At 39.9% G+C, this 14726-nt stretch overlaps 1 protein-coding gene across 1 annotated transcript in view; it reads left to right on the top strand.

Moving 5' to 3' along the window:
- LOC126175120 (huntingtin) overlaps positions 1-4081 on the top strand; it is a 539564-nt gene extending 535483 nt beyond the window's left edge. The window contains exon 53 of the mRNA XM_049921673.1: positions 3143-4081. Coding sequence (XP_049777630.1) covers positions 3143-3241 — 99 coding nt within the window. The 3' untranslated portion in view covers positions 3242-4081. The remainder of the gene's footprint in view (positions 1-3142) is intronic.
- Positions 4082-14726: the final 10645 nt, after the last annotated feature.

Raw genomic sequence — 14726 nt, 5'->3', positions numbered from 1 at the left:
ATAGAAAAGCTATTTTTTGATAAAGTAGTGGTTGCACAGAATTGAGGCAGTTATGATTTAAATCACATAATAATATCTTCACCATTAATGCAATTTTGTTTTACAACTGTTAACATTATGCCCCGATGAACAGATCAAATATGCCGAAGTGTAACACTATACAAAGAACTTGCATACTAAGGGTGAGAGCTTTCAATAGATGCCGAGGTGACCCACATGCCATATTTGGTTATAATTATGAGATTTTAGCACTTTTTTAATGAGGGGCGGGGGCAACAGGGATGTAACTGTGGTGGACATATTCTCTTTGTTTGTTTGACATTTCTGGCAATTTTATTTTGGTAAAATATTTTGATTGTTCTAACATATATAATTATCTGAGTCCTATATAAAGTTCTGTGAAGGTGTTGTGGATGCCATTCATTGTTTGCACCACATTTCTGGACAAGATATACTAGAGTTAGTAAGTGTCTCTTCTGGTTGTTTCATTATTAAAAACTTTTTATGGAGAATTATCATTACATTGTTTTGTAGCTAATCTATGTACATGTAATAAGGACCAACAAGAACTACATTATTATTAAAAAAGCTTAATGTTCGCACCTGAAATGAACAATCAGGACTCTAAATACATTTGTGCATTTTGTATAAAATTATGATGTATGAAGCAAAGTGCTTATCTTATACAAATAATAGATTTAACATCATTAGAGAAGGAAAGTTGATACTTACCATATAGTGGAGATGCTGAGTTGCAATAGGCACAACAAAAAGATTCACACAATTATAGCTATCGGCCATTAAGGCCTTTATCAGCAATAGACACACATACACACACACACTCACACAAATGCAACTTGCACACACATCTGCAGTCTCAGACAGTTGAAACCATACTGCAAGCAGAAGCACCAGTGCATGATGGGAGTGGCAACTGGGTGGGGGTAAGGAGGAGGCTGGGGCAGGGAGGAGAGGGGGGAGGGATAGTATGGTGGGGATGGCGGACAGTGAAGTGCTGCAGTTTAGACGGAGGGCAGGAGAGAAGGGTGAGTAGCAACTTTCCTTCTCTAATATTGTTTCATTCCATCCTGGATTTTCCATTGATAGATTTAACATCAGCTTTTTGATGAAGTTTACTTGCAGTAAGTGGGGACACATCTTACTGTCCTCGGAACAACTGATACAGCTCTGTGATTTTCCACTGCAGAGTGTGCCTGCACAGTCTGTTGTAGATCTGTATATATGGGGAAAAGTAGATCTCATCTTGAATGGAACGTGCCATGTAGCAACTGGCTGTGTGAGGGGTACATCCCTATATAGAGCAGCTGGTTTCCCTGCAGCACATATTTGATGAGCCACAACAGAATACACAGAAAAATTCAAACACTCTTTTGATGAAAAACATGCAATGTACCGTGCAGAAAGCAAATTTCCAGGAAGATAAAAATCCAGAAAAAGCTTCATGAACATTTTGGACGTAGAACCTCTCGAGTGGTACCCACCCCAAGAAACTGAGGCAACAGGTACCTAACTGCAGTGTAAAAGTGGAAGACCCTCAGCAGCTTACATTTTGGTGTTGCTCCAATTATAAAAAACATGAACATTTTGGACGTAGAACCTCTCGAGTGGTACCCACCCCAAGAAACTAAGGCAACAGGTACCTAACTGCAGTGGAAAACTGGAAGACCCTCAGCAGCTTACACTTTGGTGTTGCTCCAATTATAAAAAACTATCTCAGTGGGAGCTGTAATATGATAGTGACAGTTTCTGCAGTTGTGGTGAGGTGCTAGGTATGACACATACATTAGATTGTCCTATTAATCCTATAAAATGCTCCCCTGAAGATCTGTGGCTGGGAAACAGTGCAGCTATTGACACTGACCAATACTAGGCTGAAAATTTTACAAGGAATGACTACGATCAGAGACTGTGGCTGAAAACCTGACTGGACATGAAAAAGTAAAATATGAGAATTGGTTTTATATATAATCTACATGCATTGTAACAGTACATTACAGTTAAATATCATCTCCATTGTGGTCAAGTAAGAGCTGGTTTGTATTTGTAACCTTTTATGAACCCTAACAGCAGACTTTATTATGTCAACTACTGTATACTCTTTTATTACATTAAATCTGTACTCCGTTAGTCACCTTCAAGCATGTGGTGGAAGTTATTTGTATTACTATTATTGTTGCCCGCTTTCCTGAAGAGCAACTCCACATGTGATCTAATTTCTCTTATTTTTCTCATCGTAGTCATTTAGTGTGATGTATGTGAAAGGAACTAATATGTTGCATGACTGTTCTTGGATGGAATGTTCTTGAAAATTTAATAGTAATTCTCTCTTTACGCACAATACGTCACTTGTAATGTTTATTGCTGGAACTTGATCATCAGCTCTGTGATGCATTTGCCCGGACTAAACAAACCAGTGAGGGAATATGCTGCTCCTCTTTGGGTCTTTTATATGTGCTCTATTAGTGCTACATGGTAAGGATCCTAGACTGATGGGCAGTGTTCAACAATTGCATGAACGGGTGTTTTGTAAGCCATTTCTTTTGTGGGTGAATTAACTCCCTTAGGATTTCTGCAATAAATCTCAGCCTAGTATATGCTTTTCCTACAAGAAGTTTTATGTGGTTGCCTCACTTTAGATTGCTCTGAATCACTTACATGTTACGGAAGTAATTGTCATGGCTGTAATCGGGATTGCGAACATAAATTCATTTTTTGTAACTTCAGTAGTTAGAGGTAGTAGTCGATTAGTGAATTGCCTACAAAAGGTGTGAGTATGAATCACAGTCCTGGTATTGTGCACAGCTATAATCTAACATAAGCTTCAGTGATAAATTTCATTGTGTGGCCATAATCACATTTGAAGATGCTACACAACACAGGTGATAGTCTAACTAATAGAACTGATTAGTGCTACCTCTCATGTTTGGCAAGCATTGTCAACCATGTGTTGTTTTTCCATGACATTTGTCACCTCAGTGTGCATCTCGGAGCTTCGGCTCTGATGCACAATGCTTCTCCTGTGTACAGTGCTTATAATTTTCTGCAAGCATGTATCTTTTAAGAATGAAAGTTAAACATTATACCAGTTATTGAATGTTGTTCATGTCTGTGTATGTTTCAGCTTAAGGACGATAAACAGAAGGAGACATTTGTTTCGACATTCCAGGCTGCAGCGCCACAGTCCCAGGCACCATTTTCGGATATTATAGCATGTTTATAATCGGAATCCTGCTTAACAGTAGAGATGTATTTCATTTTATTGTGCTTCTTAAGAAAAACATGTGAGGTGCATTGCAGCTGCTTACTCCCTATGTAATGCATTTAGTCGAATTCAAATGCAGTCAGTTGCATTATATTGGTATGTGCAATACTTGTCAATAATTTTTACTGTTACAAAAGTCATATATGTACTAATGATCTCTGTTAGAATGGCTGTGTGTGTTTGTTCAGGTGGGGTTAAATATTTAGAGAAGGGTAATCTTTAGTACCTGTTACTTTTTTATTTTGTTTTTAATAATAATCAAACTCTGAGGGGAAAGAAACAGATACCAACCTGCAGTTTAATACTGTTGAAGTTTGCCAGAGTCTCTTCAAAATGTATTGAGATAGCCTTCTCTAACTTTTATTTCTTTTGGACGTGTTTGTAAAGAATTGTTAAATACAAATCAGGTGAACTCATTTAGAGACCACTTTATATTACTGAGAATTATGTGTATATGTTACTTGAATAACAGAGTATGTGTATGTCTGTAAATAATGAGATTTATGAATTCAGGTCGTGAAATAATTTATGGTACAAATGCTGAATTCCGTACTTGTTATAAATTATACCAAACTGATTTGTTGATATTAAAAAAAGATTTTTAAATAAATGTTGGTAGTAAGTCAACCTTGTACAGTTCACAATTATTTATTTATTGGAAACACTGTTCCTTGGATGATATTTGTGGTAAATCATAAAAATATTTTATTTAAGGTACTGGTACTGCTGCATGCCGTGTTAATGTAGTCTTATCCCACTATACAGTTACTGATGTAAATAAAATAAATTATGTATTAATGTTGGATCTTCTATCTTCATTTAATTAGAAGCCAACTGTTCACTTAAAATTCACCAAGCATACTTAAAGTAAATACAGTAAAAATAATTATGTAAGTCTGTTTTACAATACATCAGTGCTTCTATTTACTTCATATTCAAAACTATGTGGCTTAATTTTTATGCAGGGAAACGAGTAATGTTCTTAACTGAATGAGATTTTCACTCTGCAGCGGAGTGTGCGCTGATATGAAACTTCCTGGCAGATTAAAACTGTGTGCTGGACCAGACTCAAACTTGGGACCTTTGCCTTTCGCGGGCAAGTGCTCTACCACTGAGCTACCCAAACACGACTCACGCCCCATCCTCAGAGCTTTACTTCTGCCAGTGCCACATCTCCTACCTTCCGAACTTTACAGAAGCTCTCCTGCGAACCTTGCAGAACTAGGTCCAGAGTTCGAGTCTTGGTCCGGCACACAGTTTAAATCTGTCAGGAAGTTTCAATGTTCTTAACTGTTTGCATAGCTTCAGATAGTACAGTCCCAGTTTACTAATTGTGGTAAACATAATATATTTCAGTATGACCACTGTTTTAAGTGCACTAGTCTCATTTGAATGTGAATGTGTGTTATTTATCAATGAAAACAGCTTGATTTAATTGTATTTCATGTTGTACACACAATGATATCAGTTCTTGTTGAATTTTTTTTGTACTTTCTGAAACTTCGTTGGAAATATCTCACAAAGCCTAAATCTATGATAGATACTATTTTAGGCCTAATGTTATGATGCTTCAACTCAGTAAATTCAAGCTGCTGTGACCTGCAGGCATAAACCCCTTAAAAATAAAATAGTAAGCAATTCAATTTTGCTGGAGCTTTGGCTCTTAATTGATGAAGTAGTTGGTACAGTCAAATCTTGGAGATTTGAATATCAAAGAACCTCAGAAATTTGGTATATAATGTAACTGTATAGAAATTTAAAGTACTTACCAGGAGGCAGCCAGAGAACATACACATATAAAGATTAAAGAAATTTGCAAGCTTTTGGTGCCAGTGACCTTCTTCCAGTAGGAGGATTGAAGGAGAAGGAAGAGAAATGAAGAAAAATGACAGGCAAAGTTTAGGAAATGGGGAGCATTCGGAAAAGTCACCCAGAACCCTGGGTAAGGGAAGATTTACTGGCCAGGATGAGGAGGAAAGATTGATTTTTGGAATCCTGTTGAGATAACATTCTTCTGTACTTTTTAAATCACAGTTATGGCTTCCAAAACTGTTATGTTGGGTTTCTGACCACCTGCAGTGCCATCTAACACCACTGTCAAAATTTCTTTGTGGTACACAGTTCTAAGATTCTTAATTATTCCCTGTTCAAGTGGATATAATTTCAAAGTTGGTGGGCTATTATGAACTGCGCATTTATGCAGAAAAACCAGGATGTTTTGCCTCTGTTTTTTTGTATCCTTGCCCAGGCTCAACAGCCATTCATTGAAGTTTTCTGTTATAAACCACACCATTTTGTTGTAGCAGTAGGACACAGGAAATTATATGATAACATTTAGACACCTAACATTAGCAGGTTTTGTTATCAAAGTAGGTTTCAGTTTCTGAGACCTGCCCATGTTCATAGCTAGCAACATCATTACTCTTTCTGTGCTCTGTTTTCTGTTTTCTGCCAGACATTTTATCTTTAAAGGTCGGTGTGTGGTCAGAAAGACACTTGGGGGCCGAGTAGGGGGAAATCTAGCTCCTGCACTACTGAACATATGCATATATCATAATTTGCTAGCAGGCTATGTAGTTCCTTTTTTCATGTGGAAAAACTGTGTTATCAGTGCTCACACTGTCTCTAAAGATCTTCTAAATAATTTTTAAAGTTAGTGAGCCATGTGCCATTAGCAGCAAACACTTCAGTGCCAAGACTAACAGTGAGTGACTTGACCTTTTCTTTAATTATGTAATCTCCGGCAGGTCCAATTTGTTCTCTGCTTTGACTGAGTCATTTCAATAAGCGTTCTTCAAGATATGAAATGAACTCACCTTGCCTGATTCTTTTCCTTCAACTACATGATATATTTTCAGCAATCTAATCTTTCTACTTCAGGACTGTCAACAGTGAGGATGGTGGAAAGTCAAAAACTGGTGCTTCTTTGAAGTTATTTTTCCAGCTGATTTGTGATGTTCTGTAGTACATTGTGCATCGTTGACTAGAAAATAGAGTTATCACAAAGAGTTGAATGTGAAATAAGTGTGGTGTAGAGATGGAGTTTTGTACAACCACATGAGGTGTGACAAGCTAGTCTGAGAAATGTGTATGTTCAGCTTGCAAGCACTGTTATCCTTAAATTCTGAATAACTGCATCTTGAATACATGTTCAGATGAACCATATAGATTGCATTAATTTGGAGGGTTGTGGAGCTGTTCTGCTGTTGTCTGGGTGGAACGGCTGCTCCCGAGCCAGGCATTCCACATTTGAATTGTGGTCGTGGAGGACAGGAACCAAAACAACAAGACGCCAACAGTTCAATAGTGCTCCCTCTTAACCAAAGGATTGCAGGTATATTGCCAGAGACAGGTAGGCATCCATACTCTGTGTGTTTGGTCGGGCATTTATCTCTGTTTACACACCATCCAAGCCAATAATTTGGCTTAAATTGGTATGTACACAAAAGCATGTTCTACCTAATATGTTCCAAAATGCCATGCATAAGAACAGGATTCTTCCATAAGAATAGGATTCGTCCAGGGCTCATACTTCAGGTTCGATTGGTGATAAAGAAATGTAGGGTCAAGGCTTTTGGATAACCTTGGGCTGGAGACCATTTGTATACTGAACAGAAGGATTGTCCTGTTGTCACTATCCCATAGTAAAGAGTTAAAGTGTGAGTATTACACACCTCCTTCTGCTTAGGGAAATGGAACAAATCGGTAGGTTGTTTTCTCATTTGACGTGAACTATGGTGGATCATAAGGGGCTTATGGAGGCACCACAAGTTTGAGCCCATAAACTATTTTCTTTACCATTTTCTTGTACCAAAACTGAACTGGGGATTTCATAATGGCTGTGCTCAGCAGACGGCTGAAATTTTAATGATATATATAGCTCTATTTCGAACAACCTTGTAAATTTTCTTGTTATCTTTATGTGTTTCAAGAGATACAAGATGTTCGAATTATCCTACTTCTACCTATAAAATACACACACAAAATCTGGTATGAGGCAAAATCTAACTGCACAAAATTGCTCAAGTTTAACAGTATAGTCTGTGGCATTTATCTAGATGCACCATTGTCCCTTTTTCAGAAATCTTCATCTGTTATCAAGAATTGATCGATTGATTGCAAGACAGCTATGCACAACAAATGGGGTTAATTTTTACAATATGTTCCTAAGATTCTGGTCTCAAACAGTTTTGAAAAGAAACAGAGGTTCAAAGTTACCCTGCGTGCACAAGTAAAATATGCATGCAAAATACAGTGTGAGGTGAAAACACAGCCTATAAAGTAATTTAGCACGAAAAAATATGCTGTAAAGTGCATTTTCAGCTTCTCGTGGCGTAATGAATAGTCTTAAATTTCGGGCATGCAGCCACGCAAATAAAATTTCTTTCACTGATATTTCGGCCCCATATTGTCCGGACATCCTCATAGTGAGTTCGCAAGACTGATGAGAAGGTATCAACTGTGGCCTTATATGCACTACCATGGCGGTACTGTGCATACGGGTCACAGATGCTGGTTGGCGGCAAAGAGATACACTTACAGTTTAATTACTTCAGAGAAGCTGTCACTGCTGCTGAACATACGTCGATAAGCGAATCTCGTGTCTCTGTGCCTTCGCCACAGGCAGTGAGTATTTAAGCGTATCTCTTTGCCGCCAACCAGTGTCTGTGATTCACACGAACAGTACTGCCACAGTAGTGCACAAAAGGCCACGCTTTGCACCTTGTCGTCACTCTTGTGAACACACTCTGAAGATGTCCGGACAATATGCAGCCGAAATACCAGTGGAAGAAATTTTATTTGCGTGGCTGCATGCCCAAAATTTAATGGACTATGCTGTAAAGTGTCTATGTTACCATCAGAAGGATTCTGGAAAACTCAAGTTGTAGTACTGAAGCATATGCAAAGTGTTTGTGCATGTAGAATCTGGTCTGAGGTGTAAAATTAGTTTTGCGTTATTTCAGTTTCACATAAGTAAATCATCAAAACTTTACTGACCCATAAAGTTCTTATCATTAGAGTGACATGCCCAGCTGTGGGAGGGGAAAGCAAGGAACTATCAGAAAAATGCTCCTGCCAGAGAAAAAAAGAGACAAATATGCTCTTGTTTAAAAGACTGGTACTCAAATCTGCCTCATTCTACATTTCCCAGCACCTTAAAAAATTTCTCTAAAAATTATGGCCTGCAAATATATTTGTGCTCTTTTATGCTGAGAGAGAAGGAGACAGTGGCAGTGGGAAAGAGACAGAAAAGTAATAAATACTGGAAGATAGTAGATAGTGGCTGTGTTATGGAAACAGCCAAGGACACAATGGCAGTGTGAGAGAAATAGATGGACACAACAGCAGTGGAACATAGTTGACAGCAACAAAAAGTGCTAGGAAAATAGTGAAGTAGGCAGTACCAATTGGAGAGGAATAAAGTGAAGGAGAGAGTGAAAGTGGGCGAGAGCCAGTGATAATGAGAGACAGGTACTATGACACTGAGGAAGAAACAGAGGTTCAAAGTTACCCTGCGTGCACAAGTAAAATATGCATACAAAATACAGTGTGAGGTGAAAACACAGCCTATAAAGTAATTTAGCATGAAAAAATATGCTGTAAAGTGCATTTTCAGCTTCTCGTGGCGTAATGAATAGTCTTAAATTTTGGGCAGCACCAAAGAAAAGACAGCAGCAGTGGGAAGGAATGAATAAGATAGCAGCACAAAAAGAGAGCAAGAGGAAGGCACTGATAGTGAGAGGAGACAGTAGTAGTAGTAGTAGTAGTAGTAGTAGTAGTAGGACAGAATGAGGGAGACTGGCTGTGAGAAAGGAGACAATGACTGTTAAAAGAGACACAACGAAATAATGACAATGAGTTGGGCTGAATGAGTGAGTGAGAATGTGCAAGTGGGAATGGATGGGTATGAGTGACTTACAGCGATGGACTGGTGGGTATGATTGATTTGAGGTTATGGGAGCTAGCATTAGTGGGGGGTTAGTTGCATGATAAAAAGAGTGTGAATATGTTTGTGTGCCAAAATGTTTGTGGAAATTTTTAAAGGTGCTGAGGAAGTTATAATGAGGCAGCTGGTACCTCACTTTCCAGGCTGTCTTTAAAACAGGAGCTTATTCACATATTTCATGCTCCGATTGGGGCATTTTTCTGCTGGTAATGAATTTCGTTTTGCACAAAGTGGCATTTCTCTAAACTCAGAGTTAGCTGTACTGCTCGTAATCAACTAAACGTGTCTTATACACTGAAGCACCAAAGAAACAGGTGTAGGCATGTGGATTCAAATACAAAGATATACAGGCAGAATATGGCTCTGTGGCCAGCAATGCCTATATAAGACAACAAGTGTCTGGTGCGGTTGTCAGATTGGTTACTGCTGCTAAAATGGCAGGTTATCAAGATTTAAGTGAGTCTGAACATGGCACTATTGTCAGTGCACAGACGATGGGACACAGCATCTCCAAGGTAGCGAAGAAGTGGTGATTTTCCGTACAACCATTTTACAAGTGTATCATTAATATCTGGTAAAACATCAAATCTCTGACATGGCTACAGCTGGAAAAAGATCCTGCAAGACCGGTTCCAACGACAACTGAAGGGAATCGTTCAACATGACAGAAGTACAACCCTTCCACAGATTGGTGCAGATTTGTATGCTGGGCCATCAACAAGTGTCAGCATGTGAACCATTCAATGAAACATAATTGATATGGGCTTTGGGAGCCAAAGGCCCACCCATATACCCTTGATGACTGCACAACAGAGCTTTACGCCTCACCTTGGCCTGTCAACACTGACATTGGACTGTTGATGACTGGAAACATGCTGCCTGGTTGGTCGAGTCTTATATTAAATTGTATCAAGCGGATGGATGTGTATGGGTATGGAGACAACCTCGTGAATCCGTGGACTCCACATCATGTCAGTGGGGGACTGTTTAAGCTGGTGGAGGTTCTGTAATGGTGTGGGGTGTGTGCAGTTGGAGTGATATGGGGCCCTTGGTATATCTAGATGTGACTCTGACAGGTGACACGTACGTAATCATCCTGTCAGATCACCTGCATCCATTGATGTCCATTGTGCATTCCAACGGACTTGGACAATTCCAGCAGGACACTACAACACCCCACACATCCAGAATTGCTACAGAACGGCTCCAGGAACACACTTCTGAGTTTAAATACTTCCGCTGGCCAGCAAAGTCCCCATTATTGAGCACATCTGTGATGTGTTGCAACGTTCTGTTCAGAAGAGATTTCCACACCCTCATACTCTTACGGATTTATTGACACCCCTGCAGGATTCATGGTGTCAGTTCCCTCCAGCACTACTTCAGACATTAGTTGAGGCCATGCCATGTTGTGTTGCGACACTTCTGCATGTTTGCAGGGGACCTATATGATATCAGGCAAGTGTACCAGTTTCTTTTCCTGGATGTGCTTGTAAAACACTGTAACACCATACAAATACACCATTGACTGCATTGTTTCCAGGCTTTGTAGCATCCCATGTTAACAGATGATGGGATTTCACCAGCGTATTCTTCAATCGGAAAGGCAGTCGGCAGTATTGCTAATGAACAGATGGAATTGTAATTGTGGTCTTGGGTTGATCCTCTGGTGCAAAGTTCCTGTAACATTCGACACTGAGTTCACGTATGTGACTGTCACAAGAAAAATGATAAGCCTTACTCCCATCTGTGCTTTTGATGTGTACAATTACCACAGGTGCCTGTCAAGGGTGAGTACTTACATCTATAATGTTGTCACTGAGTTGCTGATTTAGAGATTCTTCCATCACTAATTGAAGTCCATATAGAACTTGCTATTAATTCTTATACAGAGGCAGTTAATTTCTAGTGGGAATCCTGTCCTGAATTATCAAGTTGCTGGCACTGGTCCAGGAGGGTTAAACATTTCTGAATATTCTTGTAACAATTTTTCCATTTCCTATGACTTCCTTCTTAGTGCAACTCCTTCTCCCATAATGCATTAAATTGGGAGAATGCCCCGGCTTTGAATACTCTATATTAAACTCCCTATCCAGACTGTTGTCCTGAAGTACCTCTAGGCTGGCTATCACTACACTTCGTAATACCTCTGCCTTTACAGAATCGAAATTGTCCTGGGGATGGGCCATATACGATTCTCGGAATGATGTACTGTTCAGCTGTACTATGTGCACCGTGTATACTATCTGGGAAAATCTGGGAATTTTTTCATCCGGGAGGAAACCGTGAAAGACCCTAGAATTTTTTAGAATTCCGGGAATTTTTCATTGTTTTAGTTTACAGTTAAATTTTTGTAACTTTGACTGGTAAGAACCAATACTCTAACAAAGGATATTATTGTATCTCGCTATTGCAGCAATAAAACATGAACGAGAGAAAAAAAACGAAAACAAAACTTAAGTTACAAAGGAAATGCGCCATATACAACACCAAAACAGTGCTCATACAAGCGTCTGCCAAAAGCAAAATGTGTCAAAGGCTTTAGGAAGACTATGCAATGCTTCATAACAACAAATTGCCTCCGATGAGCGTGACATCACAGCTGTTTACATTGGACTCGTTTGAGCAGTTGTGAGCGAGCTCATGCGCATGCTCAGTTGAGTCGCTATGAGTTGTACCTTCTCCCTCTTCTGGCTCAGAAGTGTGGCAGTTAAGGCTAGTTTACACGACGACATTGGGTTGCGCCACTCGTTGTGCAGAATGAGTTGCACGTAAATGGTTTCGTATTTGACTGTAGACACAGCGAAACCACGTCGTTTTGTGGGTTCCTGAGTCGTGTCTGAAATTAAAGTTTGGCAGCTGCATGTCGCACGAGTTGTGACGGAGTTAAAGCTTGTTGCGTGGAATCGCTGCATAAGGAAATAAAAGAAACGTGTTTGGATTCGTGAATGGATGAAGAAATGACGTCAGCTTGGTTGCTCAGCATCCTTGCTGAAATAATTCATAACAGAAGATCCAAGAAATTCTTTTAATTATCTTAGAATGTCACTAGAACTGTTAACGTTTCTTCTAAAAGAGTTCATTATTTATGCGATAAGGAATAAAGATTGTAATGCATGAAGCACTGTCGCCAGAACTGAAATTACATATCACATTGCATGCATTACAATTCGAGAACACTCGGCATGCTATAAGATGCGGTTTTAGTTGGTGATGACACTTTTCATTAACGCCAATAAGTATTAAGAGTAATAATTATTAACATTAACAGCAGTAATTATTCGAAGCAGCCGCATTAAGAAGAGAATGGTTTGCAAACTACTCTCTTGAAGATACGAGGGCAGTTCAATAAGTAATGCAACACATTTTTTTTCTGAAACAGGGGTTGTTTTATTCAGCATTGAAATACACCAGGTTATTCCCCAATCTTTTAGCTACACAACACTATTTTTCAACGTAATCTCCATTCAATGCTACGGCCTTACGCCACCTTGAAATGAGGGCCTGTATGCCTGCACGGTACCATTCCACTGGTCGATGTCGGAGCCAACGTCGTACTGCATCAATAACTTCTTCATCATCCGCGTAGTGCCTCCCACGGATTGCGTACTTCATTGGGCCAAACATATGGAAATCCGACGGTGCGAGATCAGGGCTGTAGGGTGCATGAGGAAGAACAGTCCACTGAAGTTTTGTGAGCTCCTCTCGGGTGCGAAGACTTGTGTGAGGTCTTGCATTGTCATGAAGAAGGAGAAGTTCGTTCAGATTTTTGTGCCTACGAACACACTGAAGTCGTTTCTTCTGTTTCTGAAGAGTAGCACGAGTGTGTTCGCACGCTCCGCCATTGCAGGAGTCACAGCTGTGCAAGGCCGGCCCGCACGCTGGAGACAGACAGTCTTGCTTGACCTTTCGGCGATGATGACACACGCTTTGCCCAACGACTAACCGTGCTTTTGTCCACTGCCAGATCACCATAGACATTCTGCAAGCGCCTATGAATATCTGAGATGCCCTGGTTTTCCGCCAAAAGAAACTCGATCACTGCCCGTTGTTTGCAACGCACATCCGTTACAGACGCCATTTTAACAGCTCCGTACAGTGCTGCCACCTGTCGGAAGTCAATGAAACTATACGAGACGAAGCGGGAATGTTTGAAAATATTCCACAAGAAATTTCCGGTTTTTTCAACCAAAATTGGCCGAGAAAAAAAATGTGTTGCATTAGTTATTGAACTGCCCTCGTAGATCTGTACAGTGGCAATATTTCAGAATTCAAACATATGTGAATGGGGAGCACTGCAGCGACGTTTTAAATAGATGAATATTGAATAAAGAATGTAGCTTCTTGATTTGCGTAGCCTTCCCTCCTCTCAACTCGAACGATGGGATTTTAGTCTTGTAGACGAGAGCATTTCTACAGCTAGAATTACATTTGCTTGTATTTTTGTAATTCAGTTGTATATGTGCTCCTAATTCAATAAATTTTGCCCTGCAGCTCAGATATTGCCAAACTATCTATGTTCTGATTGCACATGACCGTCTCAGGAGCAGCAGTATGTTGTTTATTTTTGTAATCAGCATCACTGAAATCCCACAAACACCTATGCAAAGCATAGATATCCAAAAAGCGAACATTATTCACCGTTCCCCACTTCATATTTCAGATTGTCTACACTCTACGAACATACATAACCTCAAAACTCATGCAATTAGTATCCCCAAAGTTGGAACACGCCGAAACTGTTTAGTTTCATCGACGAGTTGCGCAAACGCGTGGCGCGCATGCGCAGTGGATGGTAGCGCAGTTGCCTGTAACCTAGTGTCGTCATGTAAACTAGGCTTTTAGTTGTATAGGCAATAGCAGCAAGTAGTCAGTTGATACCCATAAAAATTTTACTGGCGCGCCTAAGCTGCCAGATTCACACATGCACAACAAGCCCGAATCTAGGGGGCGGGGGCAAATCGTGGTATCTGCCCTGGGCGGCAATTTCAAGGAGGGGAGGGGGGGGGGGGGGGGGAGTGAGTGGGCAAATTCATATTCTTGAGGAAAAACCTTGTTTCATAAAGCGCTTAGCATCCAGCGCCATGTTGGTCTATCAATTATTCATATGATTTTGAACATTTTTGAACGCGTTCTAAGCCGATTTCTGAATGAATCAAAGTTGATTTTTGAATGCGTGCATGGTCTACGTGATATCTGTGACAGGGGAATCCCCATCGCATCTAGAAATAAATTTTCCTGCAGAGTGCAGACATAAGGAGACGGCAGACGGGGCTATACGAGCTGAGTGGAATAAATCAGAACGGGTAAATGCCAATCGCTGTTTATGTGGTTGACTGGGTTTGCGAATGATCAGCGTTGTTATAATTACTAGCGAAATCCATAGATTCAGACTACCAGAGTGGAAATAAACGACTAACAGGAATAACAGGAAAAAAAGATTGCGTATTGTCTTCTCGGTGTATCCAAGAAAAAGAAATTTTGACAGAAAATTTT

This window comes from Schistocerca cancellata, chromosome 3 (genome assembly GCF_023864275.1).
Source record: "Schistocerca cancellata isolate TAMUIC-IGC-003103 chromosome 3, iqSchCanc2.1, whole genome shotgun sequence".
Classification (NCBI taxonomy): Eukaryota; Metazoa; Arthropoda; class Insecta; order Orthoptera; family Acrididae; genus Schistocerca; species Schistocerca cancellata.
This window is presented reverse-complemented; position numbering and strand designations above follow the sequence as displayed.